Consider the following 21078-nt stretch of genomic DNA (forward strand, 5'->3'; position numbering starts at 1 on the left):
GAACTTGAAGTATACTTATTTTTTTATAAGGGATATATACTGTGTATATATAATGCATAAGTGAAAACCTGTGGCTGGTTCTATTCCAACATGGGAATAGTTTACAGACTCATGGGAACACGACATAGTGTATTTAGAGACCATGATTTCATGTCACGCTTTCATTTCACTCTTGCATGTAAGAAAAAGAATTATGATAGTTGAACAATAGTTATGATAGTTATCGAGAGCACAGGTTAATGCATGAAAGGCCTATGTAATTAAACACAACATCATATCTTGTATCTTTATCTTTATATAATGAAACATTCACTGAACATCTAACTTATAAAGGTCAGCTTGATTTTTTTTTTTTCTGTTCACAGCAACAAAGTACAACAAAGAAGCCTCACAAATAAGGTAAAATAAAGTGTATTCTAATCCTTTCATAATGATAATAGATGAAAAGCACATTCACTCGGCATTTTAATTCATATTGTGAAAGTGAAATCACTGAATAAAATAATTGTGAGCAATACTGTAGAATTTTTTTTTATCACTTTCAAATGTAGCACAGCCTACTGGACATTCATGGAAAAATGCTTTAGTTTTTATCTTTAGGCATTAATTCTTTTTTTCTTTTTCTTTTTATGAACAGCATGAAGAATCTTTCTGCACAAAATATTTCATTCACAGACTTCAATCTGATTGGTTTCTACAGCTAGGAGAATGGAGGCCTTTTTTATTTATCCCTTTCTTTCTGATGTTTTTACTGTCTATCACAGCAAATTCTATTCTCATATATTTAATCATATGTCAAAAGTCTCTGCATTCTCCTATGTATGTACTAATAGGTTTAATGGCTGTTGTAGACTTGATCTCGCCTGTATTTTTTGTACCTAACATGCTTCTTAGTTTTTTATTTAATTGGAATGAGATATCTCTAACAGGTTGTTTGATACAAATGTTTTGCATTCATTTTGTTGGCTCATTTCACTCCACTTTGCTTTTTTGGATGGCACTGGACCGTTAATTTGCAATATGCAAACCGCTTTACTATCATAAATACATGGAAATCCCTAACTTTCTAAAGTTTATTGTTGTCCCATTATTTAGAAATGGACTTCTGAATATCACCATGGTCTCTCTGGCTGGAAAACTGTTTTTGTGAACACATGGCGTTGGTTCAGTTAGCATGTGGAGATATATCTATTAATAACTTAGTAGGACTTTTGTCTGCTTTCCTTATACCAACTGCAGATGTTATTCTCATTTCTGCTTCCTATGCTGTGATTTTTACCTCTGTGTTTAAGTCTGGGAAGGCCCACATGAAGGCCATAAACACCTGCATTACTCACATCATTGTTATGACATTTACTTTGATTTTTGCCCTGATTGCGTTTATGTCATACAGAATAAGAAATAATTTTTCTACCAGTAGTCGTGTATTTGTGAGCACAATGTACTCACTTTTTCCAAGTTGTTTTAACCCAATTGTTTATGGAGTGAGAACAAAAGAAATAAGACAAAGGTTTATTCAGTTTATTAGAGAAGTAAAAGTCTTTCCTTTGCAAAGAAATCCAATTTAAAAAAGATCAACAATATAATATGCTGATACTGTAACATTTTAAAAAGGATGTGGTTTGTTAAAGCTATAGTTTCAAATGGCCATATAGGCCATATTTGAAAATATAGGACTGAGAATATGTAGTTAATAATAAACATACTGTAAACACTGATGGTAATTTACAAGAATGAAATCCTTGTTCACAATTTTTGAATCCAGAACTGAAAGAATTACTGACGAATTCAATTAGCATAAAAAAAAAACGCTTTCTCCATCAGCTGCAATTTTTCTCAAGCCTGTCTGATAAAGCCTACTAAATATAATAATATATTTTTATTCCATTTATACTCTTCTCCTTGTAAGAGAAATACAACTAGTTACCTGTATGTTTTCTATTAGTGCCTACTTACTTGCAGTATACACACCTCTAAGAAGCCAATCTCTATGGAGTAAACAAAACTCACTACAAGAATATTATAAAAATCAGGTATTCAACCATATAATCATTTTCAGTAATATAGGGTGTACCAAAGCTTAGAATCTGTAGTTATCTGTAATCATAATATGACATGTAAATTAAGCTTCATATACAGATTTGAGGTAAAAAAAAATATATATATATATATATATATATATGAAGAGTGCCATCTGAAATTTTCTTCTAGAATGATCATTTTTATCAAGCTCGTATATTTAAGTTCAGTAATTTCACTTAAATGACAGTTAATAGGTCATTTTCATTGCCATTTAAGTGAAATTATTGAACTTATATATACAAGCTTGATAAAAATGATCATTCTAGAAGAAAATTTCAGATGGCACTTAGAGGCTTTTGCATCTGAACTCTTCATATATATACAGAAAAGTTATTTTTGCTCCAGCAATACAGACTACTAGGCTACCAGGAGAGGGAGACAATAATGTATGAGCTAATTGGAGAAGGAATAGCATGAACCTGCATATCTTTTTCTCATTACTGCTTTATTATTTCACTTAAAGCTTATTTTTATTATTATTATTAGTATTATTATAAACCAGAAGGTGCTTTCTAGCAAAGCCTTGGTCATGGGATTTGACCCATTACCCAAATTGTTTTGGTTATTTTATAAAATAACCTGTGTTATTTTGTTGATGTCATCAGTCATTCGTTTTAAAAAAATATAAATTTTCTTTTGACACTACATTTTTAGATTTCGAATCATGTCTTTCTGATAACATTTTTTTTTAAAGAATTCTATTTTATGCCTATGCTTAGATGCTTAAATGCTATTTAACTCGTTAATTATAGCTAAAATGCAGTGTTGAAGTGCTCATTGATGCCCACTCCAGCTGGTGGTGGCGTGGCCTAGGAAACCTCCTAGGTTGCCAATGCCTAGAAAAGGCCCTGCAATAATCTCATGTATGTAGTGACTGAGACAAATCAGACACAATTATTTGTTATATGTAACAAATAATATTTAAAACTCACTCTGGGATCTATGGTCCCATTCCCCCAACAAGGGCAAGAAGTGTCTTGGTAACCATGACTACGATCAGATAAGTTGGTTTTATTGCTGTTAAAAATGTGGTCATGTGGTCAAGGCAGAGACCATAGGGAAGACAGAAACAGACCTCAAAACAGACTTTGCTGCATTCATTTATAGACAAACTGATCAATAATTGAACATTTGTGTGAATGATTTACTGTCTTGTGTAGTGTCTTTTAATTCTATAATTTTTTTTGATACTGTGTATTTTATGATAGAGCCAAAAATACCCTCATTGATAAATATGCAGGTTCTGACAACTCTTGGTTTAAAGTAGCAATAACAATAAACAAAAAAGAAAAAAATGCAACACAAAGAAACAGCAATTTACAGAGACTAAAATTTATATAACTCACAAAAACAAAACAGAAAGTATGCCAAATTGCAGGGCTGAAAAAATTATGGATGTGCAACAGCTGGGAACTCAGCCCCTCATCCCTGTGACAGCATTCAAATGAAGTTTGAATAATTTGTTATTATTAATAGGCTATATATAAAGTCCAAATATTTTTATTTAACCACCAAGTTAAAATTAGATTTTATGTAAAAACAGAATCACATCCTTGAACTGCCACCTTACCGTGGTGGAGGGGTTTGAGTACCCGAATTACCCTAGGAGCTATGTTGTCTGGGGCTATATGCTCCTGGTAGGGTCTCCCAAGGCAAACAGGTCCTAGGTGACGAGTCAAACTGAGAGCGGTTCAAAAACCCTTTATGATGGACTTAAAATCAAGGACTGTGACGTCGCCCGGCACGAGCCAGGCCCACCCTGGAGCCAGGCCCGGGGTTGGGGCTCGTATGCGGACTCAGCCCAAAAGAGCGACGTGGGGCCACCTTCCCGTGGGCTCACCACCTGCAGGAGGGACCGTAAGGGGCCGGTGCTTAGTTGGATCGGGCGGCAGTCAAAGGCGGGGGCCTCAACAACCCGATCCCTGGACACGGAAACTAGCTCTAGGGACGTGGAACATCACCTCGCTGGCAGGGAAGGAGCCTGAGATTGTGCGTGAGGTTGAGAGGTACCGACTAGAGATTGGGATCACCTCCATGCACGGCTTGGGCTCTGGAACCACACTCCTTGAGAGAGGATGGACTCTTCACCACTCTGGAGTTGCCCATGGTGAGAGGCAGTGGGCTGGTGTGGGTTTGCTCATAGCCCCCCAGCTCAGCCACCATGTGTTGGGAGTTTACCCCGGTGAATGAGAGGGTCGCTTCCCTGCGCCTTCAGGTCGGGGATAGGTCTCTCACTGTCGTGTGCGCCTACGTGCCAAACGGCAGTGCAGAGTACCCGGCCTTCTTGGGGTCTCTGGAAGGGGTGCTGGAAAGTGCTCTGACTGGGGACTCCGTCGTTCTACTGGGGGACTTCAACGCCCACGTGGGCAGCGACAGTGACACCTGGAGGGGCGTGATTGGGAGGAACGGCCCCCCTGATCTGAACCCGAGCGGTATTCTGTTATTGGACTTCTCTGCTAGTTACAGCTTGTCCATAACCAACATCATGTTCAAGCATAAGGGTGTCCATCAGTGCACGTGGCATCAGGACGCCCTAGGCCGGAGGTCGATGATCGACTTTGTGGTTGTCTCATCTGACCTCCGGCCGTATGTCTTGGACACTCGGGTGAAGAGAGGGGCGGAGCTGTCAACTGATCACCACCTGGTGGTGAGCTGGATCCGATGGCGGGGGAGGAAGCTGGACAGACTCGGCAGACCCAAATGTACTGTAAGGGTCTGCTGGGAACGTTTGGCCGAGTCTCCTGTCAGAGAGATCTTCAACTCCCACCTCCGGCAGAGCTTCGACCGGATCCCGAGGGAGGCTGGAGATATTGAGTCCGAGTGGACCATGTTCTCCACCTCCATTGTAGACGCGGCCGCTCGGTGCTGTGGCCGTAAGGTCCCCGGTGCCTGTCGAGGCGGCAATCCCCGAACCCGGTGGTGGACACCGGAAGTAAGGGATGCCGTCAAGCTGAAGAAGGAGTCTTATCGGGCCTGGCTGACTTGTGGGACTCCTGAGGCAGCTTACGGGTACCGGCAGGCCAAGGGGACTGCAGCCCGGGTGGTTGTGGAGGCAAATAAATCGGGCCTGGGAGGAGTTTGGTGAGGCCATGGAGAAGAACTACCGGCTGGCCTTGAAGAGATTCTGGCAAACTGTCCGGCGCCTCAGGAGAGGGAAGCAGTGCCCTACCAACGTTGTTTACAGTGGAGGTGGGCAGCTGTTGACCTCAACTGGGGATGTCATCGGACGGTGGAAGGAATACTTTGAGGATCTCCTGAATCCCGCCAACACATCTTCCATTGAGGAAGCAGAGGCTGAGGGCTCGGAGGTGGACTCGTCCATCACCCAAGCTGAAGTCACAGAGGTAGTCAAGAAACTCCTTGGTTGCAAGGCACCGGGGGTGGATGAGATCCGCCCTTATTACCTTAAGTCTCTGGATGTTGTAGGGCTGTCTTGGCTGACACGCCTCTGCAGCATCATGTGGCGGTCAGGGACAGTACCTTTGGGAGGGCAGATCGGGGTGGTGGTCCCTCTTTTTAAGAAGGGGGACAGGAGGGTGTGTTCCAACTACAGAGGGATCACACTTCTCAGCCTCCTCGGGAAAGTCTATGCCAGGGAACTGGAGAGGAGAATACAGACGATAGTAGAACCTCTGATTCAGGAGGAACAGTGCGGTTTTCGTCCCGGCCATGGAACACTGGACCAGCTCTATACCCTCTCCAGGGTGCATGGGAGTTTGCCCAACCAATCCACATGTGCTTTGTGGATTTGGAGAAGGCATTCGACTGTGTCCCTCACGGCGTCCTGTTGAGGGTGCTCTGGGAGTATGGGGTCCGGGGCCCTTTGCTAAGGGCTGTCCGGTCCCTGTATGATCGGAGCAGGACCTTGGTTCGCATTGCCGGCAGTAAGTCAGACTTGTTCCCAGTGCATGTTGAACTCAGGCAGGGCTGCCCTCTGTTCATAATTTTTATGGACAGAATTTCTAGGCGCAGCCAGGGGCAGGAGGTTGTCAGGTTTGGGGACCACATGATTTCGTCTCTGCTCTTTGCTGATGATGTTGTCGCGCTGGCCCCTTCAGACCAGGACCTTCAGCATCCACTGGGACGGTTTGCAGTCGAGTGTGAAGCGGCTGGGATGAGAATCAACACCTCCAAATCCGAGGCCATGGTTCTCAGTCGGCTTGCCCACTTCAGGTTGGTGGAGAGTTCCTGCCTCAAGTGGAGGAGTTTAAGTATCTTAGGGTCTTGTTCATGAGTGAGGGAAGGATGGAACGGGAGATTGATAGACGTATCGGTGCAGCTTCTGCAGTAATGCGGTCAATGTACCGGTCTATCGTGGTGAAGAAAGCGGCTCAGCTCTCGATTTACCAGTCAATCTATGTCCCTACTCTCACCTATGGTCATGAGCTTTGGGTCATGACTGAAAGGACAAGATCCCGAATACAGGCGGCCGAAATGAGCTTTCTCTGCAGGGTGGCTGGGCGATCCCTTAGAGATAGGGTGAGAAGCTTGGTCACTCGGGAGGAGCTCAGAGTAGAGCTGCTGCTCCTCCACATCAAGAGGGGTCAGCTGAGGTGGCTCGGGCATCTGTTCCGGATGCCTCCTGGATGCTTTCCCGGGAAGGGGTTCCGGGCGCATCCCACAGGGAGGAAACCCCGGGGAAGACCTAGGACACGCTGGAGGGACTATGTCTCCCGGCTGGCCTGGGAATGCCTTGGTGTCCCCCCGGAAGAGCTGGAGGAAGTGTCTAGGGAGAGGGAAGTCTGGGCATCTTTGCTTAGATTGCTGCCTCCTCGACCCGGCCACAGATAAGTGTAAGATGAATGGATGGAAAAACAGAATGTGATATTCAGACCATGGTAACTACAGTAATTATGATAGTGGGAAGTGATGTCCCCTGAGGGCGTTTTACCCCACAGAAAAAAATGTCATTCTAAAAATATTATTATATTTTCCTAGTATAACATGTACTCCCTAACCACAGGCCTTACTATTTTCATATCATATATAACTGTGATGTTCTGCAAAACAACAAGCTTTAAAACACTTTTTTTTCTTACTGCTGAAAAGATCACTCAAATCTGTTTTCTCTAAGGTACGTCGCCAGTGTAAGCTTCAAAGTGAATACTTTCAATTCAATTTCAATTTATTTATAAAGCACAATTAAAAACAACTGCCGTTGACCAATGTTCTTTACAAAATGAATAACCATTGAATAAAATACAGACAAAGACACACAAGTAAACAAAAGCAAGATTAAATACAATTTTTTTAACTTTGATTTAAAAAAAAAATAAAATTGTGGGAACAATTCTGATTTCAACAGCTAGGCCTAAACTGTTCCAAAGTCTCGGTGCGGATGCGGAAATTTCCCGGTCACCCCTAGACTGTAGACATCTATGCTTTAACATCCAAGAGGCAAGCAACTACAGCGTCAAAAACCATTCATATGTTTCAGAGGGAGATATATTTGTGTGTCGTCTGCGTAACAATGGTAACTTACCATACCATATTTCTCAAAGATGGAACCAAGTGGGAGCATATAGAGACAAAATAATATGGGAGCTAGGGTAGAGCCTTGGGGGACACCACAGGTCAGAGGGACAGAACCAGAGTGAAATTGCCCAATATTGAAGGAGAATACAATCCTGATATGATTGAAACCAACTCAGATCTACTTGCCTGTTCTTCAAAAGAACATTGTGGTCTACAGTATCAAAGGCAGCACTCAAGTCTAAAATCCCCAGAGTTGGTGGCTAATAGAACATCATTTAACACAAGAGCCGTCTCAGTAGAATGAAATGTCCTAAAACCCGACTGAAACATATCAAAGATTTTGTATTCGACCAAAAAGCTTTGGAGTTGGTGGAGAACTACTTTCTCTAGAATTTTAGCTTAAAACGAAAGGTTAGAGGTGGGTCTAAAATTAGATGAATCAGAAGAATCTAAATTCTTTTTTTCCTTTTTTAAGTCTGGGTTGTCCCTTACGGAACAAAAATATATGGAAATATACAGCAAAATATAATGCGATATATTACATAATTAATTTCCATATATGGGAAACTAGTGCTTATATTTTTCAATATACTGCAATGCATTGACCATGTATGGCTATATATTAATGAATATAAAGTATTTATAAATGAAGACAAAAATAGATTTTATCCTTTATTGTGTACATATATTGCACATACATGCTCCCATATAACTGTGAATGTATGTTCTCACATGTGTGTATATACACTCACATTCACAGAATGAGTTATGACAGATTTCTAGTTCCCAGCATGCTTTGCTTCTGACTGACTTTTGAAAGGAGAGCAAATGTTAAAATGTTTGTGTTTTGCTCAATATTAATATAGGGAGAGATCTGTTAGTGTTTAATGTTCTATTATTTTTTTATTTAAAAGTTTTTCTGGTATGTCTGAGTTTTTGGGGTCACCATTGTGCTAAAGAGTAGAGCCTGTGGTTCAGTTTACAATTGGCCAAAAAACAATAAGATTATAATTATCATAAAAGTAATGATTGTGCACTCCTCAGCACAGTGATAGTCTCTTGGTTAAATACTATAGCACATCCAGGTTCTTATGATAACTAACTTGACAATATTATACATTTATAATGTAAATAATTAATAAATAAGAAATATATAAAATTATATATTTCTCTATATTCACAACTTTCCTGTGAGTCTTAATGGGCGTCGCCATGACACTCGATACTTCCTGTTGACGGTATCTCAGTTCCGGTTTAGCCTAACGCTTAATGAAGCTAGCACACAAGGGATACTCACATTGCGGTACAAACGGGTGAAACTGATTACTGACAAGTAGTAATGCTGACAGATTAAGCATTGCTCCTTGTGACTCAACATGTACCGTTGTCGGGTGCACAAACAACACACGAAAACTGAAGGATTTTATGAATGGGAGCTGTTTCCAACATAAACGGACCCTCTACGCAGAAAGAGTTTTTCTTGTAAAGTTACTTAGAAAAAACAGCAGTACAACTGTTTTTTTTTTAAGTGGTATGTTTATTGTTTTCAATAATTTGAAAATTAATTCGAGAATTAACTTGAATGTGCAGCAATTTGTATAAATAGAGAGTATGTAGGCGTACTATATTTGTTGTAACCATTAAATAAGAGCATTTAGTTTCATATTTGTTCAAATATTATAATGTAATTTTTTCCAACTATGTTGATTATGAAAAGTGAACACCATGATAGGATGCATCGGGAGACATAGAGTGGGTCAGACATGATTTTGTAAATGGGTCAGACATGATTAAACTTAATTTTCTTCATCAAGTTTTGTTTTGTAGAAAGCCTTTCTTTAAAGTGAATTTCATTTTGTATAAATTTTACCTTAATTTTAATAAAATTTTCATCAACCAATTGCCTGGATTTAATTTAGAAGCAAATATAGCAGACAATATAAATCATGACATGGAGGCGCCGGCGCAGTCACTTGCATTGCACGTGAACAGGAGCGCATCTCATCATAAATTAACCGAAACTCAGACATGAGAAATATAGCCTATCTAAAGAAAGCTTTAGCTACTCTCTGATTATGTAATCCAAGATGTGCATTTCTCTCTAGGCTATAGGCGCATTCACTACAGAGATAGCGATTGTCAACTGTATCTTTGCAGCAGACACTGACAGAAAAATCAATGCACGCATGTCACCGGATTTACAAATGCACATCTTGCTTGTTGCATGCACACATATGATTAGGCCGATAGACCACAGCAATAACTAGCGGAGTGTCAGAGTCCATAATGAGCAATTGCAATTCAAAACTGTTATGTAGTTCTTTACAAAGTCCAACATTTAAAATGATCTTTAAAAATTGAAGCCAAACCACCACTCCGTCTCACAGATCGGGGGGAGTTAAAAACATTTTTTACAGTTGGGTGGTAAAAGTTCTGAAAAAGGAGTTGGAAAGTCACTTTTTAGTGATAAATAGGAAATCCAGAGTTTGTGAGATGAAGAAGTGCTTAAGAATAAAAGTCTTATTTACCACAGATCGCGCGTTGACCAAAGCCATTTTTATCTGCCTCAATCCGCTGCGTTGCTCTGAGCAGCGGGCGAAGAAGGTGCATAGAAACACTGCAGTGGCGGAGGCGAGGCGAGCGGTGCAGAGGTCGCTGATCACACAAGCTCGGTAAAATGGGTATGTTCCAGGAGTAAGTACACTCAGTTGTACGCCAGCTGATGGATAGGTGGATTCATCTTACTGTCTGTCCGAAGCAGGAGCTTGAGCTTGAGAGCCACACCGCCGCAGTTACCCTGTCTTTTCCGGCGCTTTTTCCCAGGCTATGAATACTGATGTCGGCTTAGACAAGCCAGTAAGGATGCTAGGAAGGGAGGTGGAGAGTGTTGTGGGCCTCTCTGAATTTGATTGAGCAGCACATCAGTAGAGGTTCGAAGATTTTAAAGTGTTTGCCGGTCGTTCATTAAAAGTGGAGAATAAAAGAAGTAAAAGAAAAAGCTTCAGTAAAAGAAGCCATAAACACATTGACATAAACAAACTCGCAAATGTAGATGACAGCAGACGGCCAGCCACACATAAAGGTGCCATCTTGAATCTGTACTTCTACATCACTCTTGTCAACTTAGTCCATAGCAACAACACATTTTCCCCCACTCTACCGGAGAGAGACTGGGCTCATAAGGAGCAGCCACATACAGTAGCTTGTTCTCGGGCAATTTAAGTAAACACAAGTCGGCGTTCCTGTAGCAATGCCAGAGTAACCACAATGCTGTGAAAATGGCAACACGGCAGCAGACAATGATCATAAGGAACAAGAGGGAGAATCCTGCACCAAATGCAAACAGAGAAGTGATATATTACTAATGGTTATACATCACCCACTAATATACCTCACTCATAATTGCATACCAAAAACACTTACCAAAACAGGATATCGCTTCAGCTATATAATCCCTTCACAGGGATATATATATATATATATATATATATATAATCCTATAGCCTATGTTACATGATCATGTATTCTGACACATAAACAGCATAGAAACCATAAAATAATTAGACCATCATTTCCTTGCATCAAGCAACTCTATTGGTATTTTCAATCACTCCGTAGAAGTAGCAGTGCTTCGAATAACCTTGTTATTTGTACACGCTGTGACTATACAAACCACAACATGTAAATAGGAAAATGTTGCCGTTATTTTGTCACTTTTTGGGAGCAGTATGCTAGCTGGAGCCGTTTACCTCCAGTCTGTTCTAAGCTAGGCTAGCGGTGGGTGCGTCAGACAGAGTTACGGCACGCACGGAGATGAAAAAGGTATGTATGGACTTATCTAACTCTGGGGGATACGGTGAATAAGCTAAAGTCCCAAAAAGTCGGCGTGTTCCTTTAAATATATAATATAGCTTAAATATAAAGTTATTAAACTCAATTTTCCCCTTAAACAAAATCGATTTACTGTGGAGCAAGTAATAGATTAATAAGACCGAAGATTTATCGTTTAATATACGGCAAATTAATTATGTGTCATGTTTAACAACTATCTACATACAATTCTCAAAGGACTGGCCGAGATGACGCTGTTCTCTGTGGGTTCATGAGAGCTGAATGACCGCTGACGGCCAGGAGCTCACATCTCTAAAAACTTTTCAACAAATTGTAAAATAGGCATTATGTTTATCTATGAGTCACATATGTGAGGTTTACTAACTTCATTCTCGCCACAATAACAGTAATATTGGTAAAAGATATGGTGGATTTGACACAAACGCACATACAGTGTATACATAGAATATAAAAAAGAAACAAAGACTTTGATACAACATAGTATATATTTAATATATTGTAATTTCTCCTTACATTTTATCATCAATATCATTATCTTGCCTTATGTAAATAATCAAGTTTATTTATTTTAAAATTGTGGTTTATCCAGCACATGGAAACTATAATATATCAGTTCATTGAACAATCCATTTTTATTTAAATTTCTTTCTTTCTTTCTTTCTTTCTTTCTTTCTTTCTTTCTTTCTTTCTTTCTTTCTTTCTTTCTTTCTTTCTTTCTTTCTTTCTTTCTTTCTTTCTTTCTTTCTTTCTTTCTTTCTTTCTTTCTTTCTTTCTTTCTTTCTTTCTTTCTTTCTTTCTTTCTTTCGTACAAATGTTTCATTCACAAAACATACAAGTTATTGAAATGTTTCATGCATTAAGTCAAGGCCGCATTCATATACTGTAGAAAGCACATACTCTTTGCAATGTAAAAATGGCTACATTTCCAATCAAGAGTCTTTTGATTTTAGTGGCTCTCCAGCTCAGAGAATTACTGGATGAGTCTTGAGGAGTACAGACAAGTTTGAAATTGTCCATAGAAGATCTAAACGAATAGTTTGCCTCAAAATAAAAAAATCTGTCATCATTTATTTACCTGCACGACTTTCTTTCTTCCATAAAACACAACAAGAGAAATTTGAAAGAATGTGCAGTGTTTTTTTCAGTGCACTAAAAATTAAAATAGGGACTGGAGCTTTCAAGTTTCCAATATGACCATATGGAGCAAAATCCTATTTAAAGAATCATAAAATCAGGCTATGTGAGTCTGTACACTTAAATATCTGTTTGTTTCTCTAACAATGCAACATGATTTAAGTTGTTAAACACTGAAAATCTTGACATTTGCCCAGCATCTCCTTGGCTAGTTCAAGTAGTGATTCTTAAGTATTTTTTGTGTGTGTCTGATCGTTTCAATGAATTTAATGTTTAATCTGGTTCACACTGAATAATTCATTCACAAACTTGGCCAAACTTGTTGATTTCTTTGCACAGAACTGTTAATTTGAAACGTCTCATACAATATAGGCACAAGTTGGGGTGAATTTTTATATATTTTTAATTTTAGAATTGTAATAATTCTATGGTGCTTTTAAATCTTCATTGACACTTGAAAGCTGCAGTCTCCATTAATTGTGATAGCACTGGAAAAATAACCATTACATTCTTCAAAATTTCTTCTTTTCTGCTCCACAGAAGATGGTTTTGAAACATATTTAAGGATACATGTACTTTATTCAGAATAGATATTGTAACTGGAATGTTTGTAGCACAACTATTTATAGGTGCTTTGTTTGAGAAGCTTCAATTATGTAAAAATATCCTATAGTAATATACTGTCCCTTTAAAGATATATAGGCATTGTTTAAAATTAAATGATTTCATAGAAACCCACTTTTACAAACGACTGAAGAGAAAAAAATGTCATAAACAGTTGTTGCATTGTCATGTATCTTATATATATATATATACCCATAACTTTTACCCACACTCATAACTTTTTAGATTAGATGATACATTGGTTCTTTTAAAAAGTGGAAAAAAAGTTCTCAGTTGAGACACAAGACATTATAAAGATTATTCAATTTGGCAGCTTTTTATAATAAAAATACTAAATCCAGTTCCTTTTAGAGTAATTAAAACAGATCAAATTCCATACATTAAATATGGTTTAATACTAAGCCACGGCCCTCAAACTCCTCCTCTGTTCTAATCAAAGGAAGAATCTATGAAACAAAGCAACATTAAAGGCATGCTACCACTGACGTTTGATTTAGCTATGATGAGAAACCATTGCCTCAACCCCAAAAGACCCTCAAATATCCGAGGCACTCAGTGGGCGGCCTATCAACTAAAACCTCACCTTCTAATCGCTTCAACGACAAGGTCACATTTTTCTACACTTAAGTTTTTATTTTACACCCTCGCAAGATGGAAGAGACGAATGTGAACAAGAACACAACAACTTCACCACTGTGAGTGTGTTAAAGGGTGTCCCATTTTTCCAGGTTATCTCGAAAGGGTCTCTCGTATCGTCACAACACAGGAAACTCTTATCTGCGCGTCTATCTGTCATTCAGTTTGGGCGAATCGGCACCCTCCTCATCTTCATCTTTGTCGTCTTTTGCCCCGATCAGTCGTTGCCGGGCAAAGTCCTCGAATATGATGTCATCGTCACTAAGGACAAATAGTCAGAGAAGCATTCAGTTGTTGTGTTTCCATAAAAGCACTTTTTGCCAGAAAACAAAAAACACCAGAGCTAAAGAATTTGTAGGCAGAAGCAGATTTTTTTTGTCGTTCAGTAGATGCCTAAATGCTTTTGTAGATTTAAATAAATAAAAAATAAAAAAAGAATATATATATATATATACCACCTAAAGGATTATTAGGAACACCTGTTCAATTTCTCATTAATGCAATTATCTAATCAACCAATCACATGGCAGTTGCTTCAATGCATTTAGGGGTGTGGTCCTGGTCAAGACAATCTCCAGAACTCCAAACTGAATGTCAGAATGTGAAAGAAAGGTGATTTAAGCTATTTTGAGCGTGGCATGGTTGTTGGTGCCAAACGGGCCGGTCTGAGTATTTCACAATCTGCTCAGTTACTGGGATTTTCACGCACAACCATTTCTAGGGTTTACAAAGAATGGTGTGAAAAGGGAAAAACATCCAGTATGCGGCAGTCCTGTGGGCGAAAATGCCTTGTTGATACTAGAGGTCAGAGGAGAATGGGCCGACTGATTTAAGCTGATAGAAGAGCAACTTTGACTGAAATAACCACTTGTTACAACCGAGGTATGCAGCAAAGCATTTGTGAAGCCACAACACGCACAACCTTGAGGCGGATGGGCTACAACAGCAGAAGACCCCACCGGGTACCACTCATCTCCACTATAAATAGGAAAAAGAGGCTACAATTTGCACGAGCTCACCAAAATTGGACAGTTGAAGACTGGAAAAATGTTGCCTGGTCTGATGAGTCTCGATTTCTGTTGAGACATTCAGATGGTAGAGTCAGAATTTGGCGTAAACAGAATGAGAACATGGATCCATCATGCCTTGTTACCACTGTGCAGGCTGGTGGTGGTGGTGTAATGGTGTGGGGGATGTTTTCTTGGCACACTTTAGGCCCCTTAGTGCCAATTGGGCATTGTTTAAATGCCACGGCCTACCTGAGCATTGTTTCTGACCATGTCCATCCCTTTATGACCACCATGTACCCATCCTCTGATGGCTACTTCCAGCAGGATAATGCACCATGTCACAAAGCTCGAATCATTTCAAATTGGTTTCTTGAACATGACAATGAGTTCACTGTACTAAAATGGCCCCCACAGTCACCAGATCTCAACCCAATAGAGCATCTTTGGGATGTGGTGGAACGGGAGCTTCATGCCCTGGATGTGCATCCCACAAATCTCCATCAACTGCAAGATGCTATCCTATCAATATGGGCCAACATTTCTAAACAATGCTTTCAGCACCTTGTTGAATTAATGCCACGTAGAATTAAGGCAGTTCTGAAGGCGAAAGGGGGTCAAACACAGTATTAGTATGGTGTTCCTAATAATCCTTTAGGTGAGTGTGTATATATATATATATATATATATATATATATATATATATATATATATATATATAGAGGAAAAAAAAATATATATATATAAATACAATAACTATACACTATCGGTCAAAAGTTTGGAATAATTACGATTTTATAGTGTTTTTGAAAGAAGTTTCTTCTGCTCACCAAGACTTCATTTCTTTGAAAATACAGAAAAATTGTTATATTGTTAAATATTATTACAATTTATATTTAGATTTTTAATATATTTTAAAATATTATGTATTCCTGTGATCAAAGCTGAACTTTCAGCATCATTACTCCACTCTTTATGGTCACATGATCCTTCAGAAATCATTCTAATGTGCTGACATGGTGTTCAAGAAACATTTCTGATTATTATTAATATTAAAACAAATTTTTGTGGAAACCGTAATCTGTTTCATGTAAGTAAGATTAAATAATAATAATAAGCAAGGACATGCTAATGATCCTAAGTGACAGAAACGACATTTATAATGTTACAAAAGATTTATATATTTTTTTATGCCGTTTTTCCCCAATATCCACACAGAGGTGTCGAGATCGTGGAATAAACCAGTATCATATAGAGTTTATAGTGTTCTTCACAAACAACACACTATTCCTCTTTTTTGAGCTTTAAAGAGCACGGTTATGGGGAGGATTTAAAGGTGGAAGAGACGTTTGCGAGCTATCTCTCCCCTGAATCAGCATCTTCCCTAAAGGCAACTCTCTTATAGATGCTCCCGTCACCTTATGGCCTCTTCGACGACGGTGGAAATTCAGTCGTTGAGAGGTTCCAGGAGGCAGCAAAACAGGCGGCGTCATTCCAAAAACTTCTTCCCCGCCGCTCTCATGTCTCCGGGGCTGCTTGGCGATAACAACTCATTATACAGTGCCCGCTTCCCTTCGGTGCCCTCAGGGGGCCTTTCTGCTAACCCCGCCACCTTGTGTGCTTAGGGGCGCAGCAGTCTCCAGCGAGCACATATCTCATGGTTCACCCGGAAACGTAGAGTTCCTGGAATGCCTGCCCCATGCCAGGAGGGTTCTAAAGCAGTGGTTTCCTGCCGGTTCGCCACTTCAGGGTGCCGGGCTGATAGCACAACAAAAACAAGAAGCCAGTCTCGAGAGGCTGTAGAATTTTAGTAGAATTTTTGGCAGCGTGGAAGCTCCGGAAGAACGAGAGAACGCACTAAGCTCCGAAGGACTGGCACACACACGCCTTCTTCCCTCAGCCACACAAATAGAACTATATGCAAGTATTAGTTTTAACAAGCTTTCAATGCGTTTAAGATTGTTTGCCCCGCTTAGGGCGATTTGATTCTTGTTGTCTCTCAGAGGTTAACTGTCTGGGATTTTGCCATTCTGTGATCATTCTGTGATCTCTCTCTCATTCTCTCTCTTTCTTATTCTTCCTCTTTCGTTTATTCACTGCTATTATTCTGTCTATATATTTCTGGTGTAACTGTAGTCGCATGTTTTTGTAGTTTCATTTATTAAATCCATTATATGCTTGATTGTCTCTGCCTGTTGCTCACTTTGCAAAGTCCCTTAAATGTTCGATCTAAGCTACAAGCTTTACATTTGTTGATACTTTAATTAGTATTTTTATAGAACAGGAAAGTTATTTTTCATGGCCAGAAAAATAGCCTTTTCATGAGAGTCTATAAAAGGATAACTTTTCTTGAGAGTTGACAAAAGATTGTATGATCAGTTCGCTGGACGAACAAATTATTCGATAACAAATTAATTCCATTAAGGGTTAACCTGAGAATTGATCTATTCTAGACTATTGGTATATTAATGGTTAATTATAATTCGTTGTAATTAATTATTGATATATACAATTGATCTATTTTTGCCTACCTGTATTGATAATTGATTATAATCCGTTGTATTTAATTATCCCTCTATACAGATACACTGGCAAAAGTATTCCCTTTTCGGGTTATTTAACCTGTATGCGATACATGATCATATTCATGATCAGTTATTAAAATATATTCCCTTTATTTGAGCTAGTGTCGTTACATATCACAGGAAGTTCCTGAGGTTTGCTTTCGGGGACGAAGTGTACCAATATCAAGTTCTTTTATTCGGCCTAGCTCTATCATCCCGCACTTTCACGAAATACGTAGATGCAGCTCTAACGCCACTGCACCTTCAGGGCATTCCCATCATGAACTGCATTGACGATTAGTTGATTCTGGCTCAGTCGCATCAGTTGGCGGTTTGGCATCGAGATGACGTTTTCACCCACATGAAAGAGTTGGGGTTACGGCTAAACGTCAAAAAGAGTGTGCTTTCTCCACTACAGAGGACCACTTTCTAGGTGTGGTTTGGGACTCATTGTCAATGCAGGCATGCTTCTCCCCGGCACGCATAGAGTCCATCCTTTCGGCCGTAAAAAGAATAAAGCTAGGCCAGTCACTCACTGTGAAAAAGTTTCAGAGACTGTTGGGTCTGTGGGCAGCAGCGTCCAACGTGATACCTTTTGTCCTGCTGTACATGAGACCCTTGCAGTGGTGGCTCAGGACCAAAGGGTTTTCCCCGAGGGGCAACCCCTTTCGCAAGATATATAACTTCCTAGTTATGTGGAAGAAACCTTGGTTCCTGTCCCAAGGCCTCCAGCTCCTCTGGGATTGGATGCTATGGTACAGACATGGTCGAGGCTAGGTTTGTACGCTTTTCCCCCGATCGCTCTGCTCCCGGGAGTTCTGGAGAGAGTCTGCCGGGACCAAGTTCGCCTACTTCTAATAGCCCCGCGGTGGCCTGGCAGAGTTTTCCCATTTAGTGTCTCTCCTAGACGGACCTACTCTGGAGTTACCAGTCAGGAGGGACCATCTGTCCAAAGCAGGGGGCTCAATTGTTCACCCCCGTCCAGAACTGTGGAGCCTGTGGGCTTGGCCTCTGAGGGGGCCCATCTCATAAGTACTGGTCTCTCAACCCAGGTTGTGGAGACCATTCTACATTGCAGATGCGCAGTTTTATGCACAGTTTGTCATTGATGTATGGCCCTGTAAACGCTGCTCCATCTGAAAGCACTGTGAGTTTGAGTCACTTATAACGTGCATTTGAAAAAACAACACGCGTCAAACATCTTTCCAAAACATGAGAAGCATTTATGAACCTCGTCCAACAACAGACAACATTTAATAACATGCATTTACTCCAAACTGACTTTATAACGACAGCTGAGCTCCTCCTTCTGTGAGATGATGTGCCTTCTTACACAGAATAAGGCAGTCGTGTATTTATAAGTCATGTTCAATCAAAGCGTTTCTATCTTCTGTTTATTCAGCTACAGCGTTAGGGATTTCCTGGAATGATGCACATTATTGTACTTCTGCAGCGGGGAGCGCCCTCTGGCGTTCAGATGGAGCAGTATTAACTACCAATCAGCCGCACTCCACTGACAAGCTGCGCATAACATAATTGCAAATCGCGTGCGTTTTTGTTGCGATTAATCGTTCAGCCCTACTTTAAAGGTTTATGTGGCTACCCATAGCTGCTTACCACTCTCCTTTTGGTGGAATGTCTTTGGGTAGAAACCCCTTGGTATCTCGTTTCCTCTGTGGTACTCTGAGGCTGAGGCCTGCAGCTCGTACCAGGGTGCCGACATGGGATCTGGCCATTGTCATTCAAGGCCTGTACCTGGCTCCCTTTGAGCCACTGGAGGAGGTTCCAGCTAAGTTCCTGACCTTTAAAGCTTTGTTACTCCTTGCTATCACTTCTCTTAAAAGAATAGGAGATCTCCTGCAAGCCTTGTCGGTTTCACCTTCGTGCTTGGAATTTGCACCTGGCATGGTCAAAGAGTTTTTTCACTCTAGACCAGCTATGTTCCTAAGGTCCCCACTAATATGGCTAGATCTGTTGTGCCTTTTCAAAACCCAGACCAGGAAAAGAATAACCTGCATGTCCAGAGAGCTGCCATGTGGCGTAAATCTGAACAGTTGTTTGTGTGTTTTGGGCCCCCCAACAAAGGGTCCCCAGCATCAAAGCAGAGAATGAGCAAGTGGGTGGTTGAGGCTATCTCACTTGGTTATGAATTGGTTGGACAGCCTTCCCATATGGCAGTCCGTTCCCACTCTACTAGGAGTATGGTGGCCTCTAAGGCCCTTATGTCAGGAGTTGCTCTCCAAAATGTCTGTGATGCGGCAGGGTGGTCCTCACGGAACACATTTGTGAGGTTTTATTCTTTGAACCTGAACTCTACACCAGGGTCCCAGGTCCTCTCTTCCTAGTGCTGTTCTTCTCGGTTTCACACAGGACAGACACTTCTCTCTATGGTGGCATTGGTATAGACATTCCCACAAAGGGAACGCCTCAGTTACGACTGTAACCTCGGTTCCCTGAAGAGGGAACGAGATGCTGCGTCACCTTGCCATACCTCCTATGTGCATGTCAGCAACTTACTTTAGAATACTTAGAAGATAGCGCTGCTTGGTTTGGGCAGGCTTTATAGTTTCCAGGCTCGTGACGTCACCCGCCTCTGACGTTCCGCCACACTTTTGACTGATTTCACATGTGCTTCAAGACGTAATCACACAAGCGTTCACACAGTGTAAATCGACACAGCGTCTTGTTCTTCAGGGAACCGAGGTTACAGTCGTAACCGAGGCGTTTGGTTTCCACCAAAATATTAAGCAGCAAAAACTGTTTTCAACATTAATAATAAGAAAAACAATTAAATTTAAATTTAAATTTAAATCCAGCACCAATTGTTTAATTAATTGATAGAAGTTGAGCATTAAATCAGCATATTAGAATAAAGACTGAAGGATCATGTGAAACTGAAGACTGGAGGAATGATGCTGTTTTTACTGTATTTTAAGGGATTTCTTACAAAAGCATGAAAAATCTTAATTATTCCAAACTTTTGACTGGTAGTGTATTTGACTGACAGAATTTATTCTGATTAAACAAAATAAATTAATAAATTAAATTAAACCAGCATCATAAGGCATATGTGTAACTTTTTAAAAAAGCCATTTAGTTGGCTAAAATCCAATTAGACCATAGAAAAGTCTTTCACTTACTTTGTGTCAAATTCAATGAGGTTTGTGTCAATGGGGGCGTCATTTTCTGGGGCTAAAACAGAAAGGTTACAGAAAGGAATATTGATTAGAACTCTGTAGGTAATGGACTTCATTTCCCACTTAAAAAACTCTATATACCCCATTTATATTTATAAAGGTCTACATACATAGCTATGTTTTTATTTGTCAAAACAGTCCTTATTTTTGAATTTTAGAGTAACGAAATTTTCACCCAGTTGCACCTTTTCAACCTAACATCAACAAAACATGAATTGTTAGTATAAATAAAGATGATTCAGATTTTGACTCTTCTTCATAGATTTTTAAAGCTGGAATTCAGTACTGACATGTTAGGACATGAACTAAGTTAAAAGTCTTATATTAAAGTATATATATTTTCTAAATAAATATTTACATATTTATTGTATTTTTATGTTAGTCATTTTATAATATTATATAATTTTATTTTTTTATTTTTATAAAAATACTTTTTTTTATAAGTGAAAGTATATGTTTTAGGTGCCAGAACATGCTAAAATAAATCATAAGTAGTTCACCAAAGCA

General features: G+C 39.9%; 1 protein-coding gene and 1 pseudogene across 2 annotated transcripts in view; one reads left to right on the forward strand and one right to left on the reverse strand.

The window, feature by feature from the left end:
• Positions 1-638: 638 nt before the first annotated feature.
• LOC308693834 (olfactory receptor 52K2-like) lies at positions 639-1568 on the forward strand (annotated as a pseudogene). Its single transcript has one exon. The product of its transcript is annotated as an olfactory receptor 52K2-like (transcript).
• A 12217-nt stretch (positions 1569-13785) lies between these two features.
• Positions 13786-21078, reverse strand: part of arrb1 (arrestin, beta 1) — a 57075-nt gene continuing 49782 nt past the window's right edge. Inside the window, exons 16-17 of the mRNA XM_081370160.1 lie at positions 20515-20566; positions 13786-14064 (exon numbers count right to left, since the gene is read on the reverse strand). Of these exons, the coding sequence (XP_081226286.1) occupies positions 13953-14064; positions 20515-20566 (164 nt within the window). The 3' untranslated portion in view covers positions 13786-13952. The remainder of the gene's footprint in view (positions 14065-20514; positions 20567-21078) is intronic.

This window comes from Scardinius erythrophthalmus (assembly GCF_964197995.2).
Source record: "Scardinius erythrophthalmus genome assembly, chromosome: 7".
Classification (NCBI taxonomy): Eukaryota; Metazoa; Chordata; class Actinopteri; order Cypriniformes; family Leuciscidae; genus Scardinius; species Scardinius erythrophthalmus.